Source organism: Zea mays, chromosome 4 (assembly GCF_902167145.1).
Source record: "Zea mays cultivar B73 chromosome 4, Zm-B73-REFERENCE-NAM-5.0, whole genome shotgun sequence".
Taxonomy (NCBI): domain Eukaryota; kingdom Viridiplantae; phylum Streptophyta; class Magnoliopsida; order Poales; family Poaceae; genus Zea; species Zea mays.
The window spans coordinates 4,204,980-4,208,363 of record NC_050099.1 but is presented as its reverse complement, the minus strand read 5'-3'; the positions used below and the strand labels follow the sequence as shown (position 1 = coordinate 4,208,363).

General features: G+C 48.1%; 1 protein-coding gene across 1 annotated transcript; it reads right to left on the bottom strand.

Moving 5' to 3' along the window:
* Positions 1–1,965: 1,965 nt before the first annotated feature.
* LOC118476853 (uncharacterized) lies at positions 1,966–3,150 on the bottom strand. Its single transcript, XM_035967161.1, has one exon. The coding sequence runs from the start codon at positions 2,808–2,810 to the stop codon at positions 2,301–2,303; it is 510 nt and encodes a 169-aa protein (XP_035823054.1). The 5' UTR covers positions 2,811–3,150; the 3' UTR covers positions 1,966–2,300.
* Positions 3,151–3,384: the final 234 nt, after the last annotated feature.

The following is a 3,384-nucleotide window of genomic DNA, read 5'->3' as shown; positions in this document are numbered from 1 at the left end:
CTAAAGAAAAGACTCTCAAGGGTATGCTGGTTATAAGGGAGTCAAGGAGAGGCTTTAGCAAGAATCAATTTAGATACTTTTGCAGAAATAGCTTACTAAAGTGAGTCCTTACTTTCAATATTTTAATGCCAGATTAAATATTTAATAGACTCTGTTTGCATCTAGTCTAATTTCATCATCATATCAATACAACATCATTTTTATCCATAGTGTTCACATCTTGACTTAGGTTGTAGGTCGGAGCTCAAGTCTCCACTGTCCGGGGATATAACGGCGATCCGAATCGATTTACTCAGCTGAGGATCTCTAACCACACGACATATGTTTCTCGTAAACCTTGATGTCTACTATTCCCACGGATCCTCCACTGCATGAACAGGTCCGCGCCACCCGAGAGTACACCACCCCTTTTAGGCGATCCGTTGCCAGGAGGGTACGTGCCACTCTCGCCATCTCTCCACGCCCAGTGCGCGATTGTCTTTTCATGTATGGAATAGCCGGGTTCAAGCTTACCCTGTCCCATTCTCAGGGCATGTGGCTAGATAAGATAGTCCTTGATCAACAGGCCTACATACGCATCCAATCCTTAATTAACCCGGGCGGAGCATCACCTGTTCCTAGCCCAAGTCTCGATTTAAGTATTTCCATCCTTAGGATTGTGTCTGTTCCTTAGGATGAAAGAGCATCACAGGGAACTTTGCAGTAAGATCCCACTATTGCTCCAAATGAAAATATTCTTGCAGGTAGAAGCCATCCTCTCCATGGTTAAATTGAGGACAACCTCTATCCACAAGATCTAAGCAAGGCTAAGCATTTTTGTAAATCATATTTTGATACTTCACAGAAGTATCTATAAAGGTATGGATATCAAGGAAAGCAATGCATCAAAGGGTTTCAAGTAACTCCTATGAACCTAATGCACATTTCACTAGACTTAAGTGTGCAAAAAGTATTTAAAACACAAGGAAAGGGGTTGCATGCACCGGGGCTTGCCTGGATAACACTAGGTTAGTGTTGTTAGGCGATGTCCACTTGACGATTATCCCTCGGTCGAGCACTTGCTTGATTTAACCATCTTCAGGTTGATTCGACTGACGACGTCGTCTTGCGGAGATGTCCAATCTCTGCATTATCCTGGGTCAACTTGGGGTCGTCTTCCGCATCACGTGATTAATTATCGCACCTGAATGAAATGCATTATGCATATGAATGCATATAGACAGAAATATTACCAATCTAAATAATGCTACATAATAGATAATTAATTACTTAATGGCGAAGCACAATACATCACTCATAGTCACACACTAGATGCAGCTAAACAACTAAACACAATAAATCAAGTTACTCTAGCTTAACTGAAGTTAACTTTAACAAGAACTACAATTATGTATAAAGACTATATTTTTCTTAGCTAAAGAATACACCCAAAGATTAATGAACTTAGGCTTCCTATTATAAGACTCCTAAAGCAAATTATTGACTTCAACACAGAAGCACAATTAATTTTCCTTTGCAACCTCGACAACACCTAGTGTACACATGTATTAACATAATTAGACATAACCTAAATAGAACCATAGCACTCTTCATAATATTAACTCCACCCCATCACTAAATGAAAGAAACATTTTGCAACATTTAATACCACCACTTTTCACCCACATAGAACCTTTTTACCTATTTTGAACATATACCCCCACCGGAGCATTATTCACATATTCTACGAACTGTCAATTCGATACGATGCGACTAAACCACCACGCATCTCTCTTGCTAAACTATAAGGACCAGCGTGACTGCTATGTATATTCAATCCATTAATTTAAACTAAATAGCTAGAACAATGAATTAGCTCACCAGACTAAGTTGAACTTAGATTTTTGCAAGAACCAAGACGTTCACTAGTTCATGCATCGTCGAACACTAGACAGGCTTCGTAGCATAGGGGTTGCCCTTACCATACAAACCTTATGGGATTTTCTCTCCTGGGCGTTCACTGCTGGCGAGGAGACATGTGACGACGTCGCGGACGCGTGAAATATAAACAAGCAGCGTGCCGATGAGCCCGACGACGCGGAGGGGTTGTGCTGACATCCAGAAGACGCGAAGATGGGGCGAATGCGGGCATCCGCGCCATGGCAATACAGTGCTCGGCGAGGAGGCCAACAACACATCTTGTTGAGCGGTTGGCGCACAACCAACACGGCACAGGAACGTCGCGACGTCAGAGTCGATGGCGAGGCATGGATCCGAGCAGGTTGACGGTGACGACGCGACGACGAACATAATATCGATGTCTAGAGTGGCGAGTGCCATTGTCCACGGGTGGAACAAAACAGTGAACATGTGGAGCGCATCGGGGAATCAGATGTCCATGGTCGGTGATGTCCACGATGGGAGGAGCAGGGAGGCTGATCGACGGCCGCGTGGAGGGGCTTGGCTGGGCTGGGCACCGGCAGGAGAAAACCACCGCGATGGAGCAGAGGGCGCGCGCAGTGGCCATGGATGCAGGGAGAAGCTCGACGAGCTGGAGGGAGGAGCGCGGTCCGAACGCCGGCGAGCTGGAAGCCGCGCCCATGGAACGAGCTCCGGCTGGTCGCGCAGGGAAAATCGGCGAGCAGCAAGCATGGAGCAGGGCGCAGAGATGGCGACATCCATGGATGGAGATGAGTGCAGCCACCGAAGCGAGGAACAGAGAGCAGTCGACGAATTCTGACCCCGGGCGAGCAGAGCGTGCGGCATAGGGAGGAAAACGCGTCAGGGAGCTGCGCGCTGAGGAACAGGGCGAGATCTGAGCTGGGCGCCATGGGAGACCAGGGAGAAGCTCGGCGTGCAGAGCTCCACGACGGGGTCGCAGCTAGGACGAGCGGCCATGGAGACAAGGGAGCTGGGGGAAGGGCCGCGACGCTGGAGCTGGAGGAACAGAGGGCACGGCGGCCATGGCAGGGAGCTCGGGGAGAAACTCGGCCGGGCGCCAGAGCTGGAGGCCGAGCAGGGCGCAGACGCGCTCGCTAGGAGGAGAGAGCTCCGCGAGCTGAGGGAGAGAGAGTGGTAGAGGATAGAGATCGGCTGAGAATGGCAGCTTGAAGATGAGGCCAACCAGGAAGATAAGGATCTCAGCCTACGGAGAAGACGTCGGCTGGGAAAAATCAGCTGGGGGCGGCGGGGATAAGGCTGGAGACGTATGGGAGCTTCCAGGGAAAAGAGTACGTGGAGAACCCCCAGGGAGCTGTTGGCTTTGGATAGGAGACACCTACGAAAGTATTCCAGGGGACAAATAACTACTAGATTAGAACAACACATGAAAGATAAGGATGAGAGGACTGAACGGTGAAAGCAAAAATATGATTTTTCTTATTTTCTATTTTTTTACAAAAACGA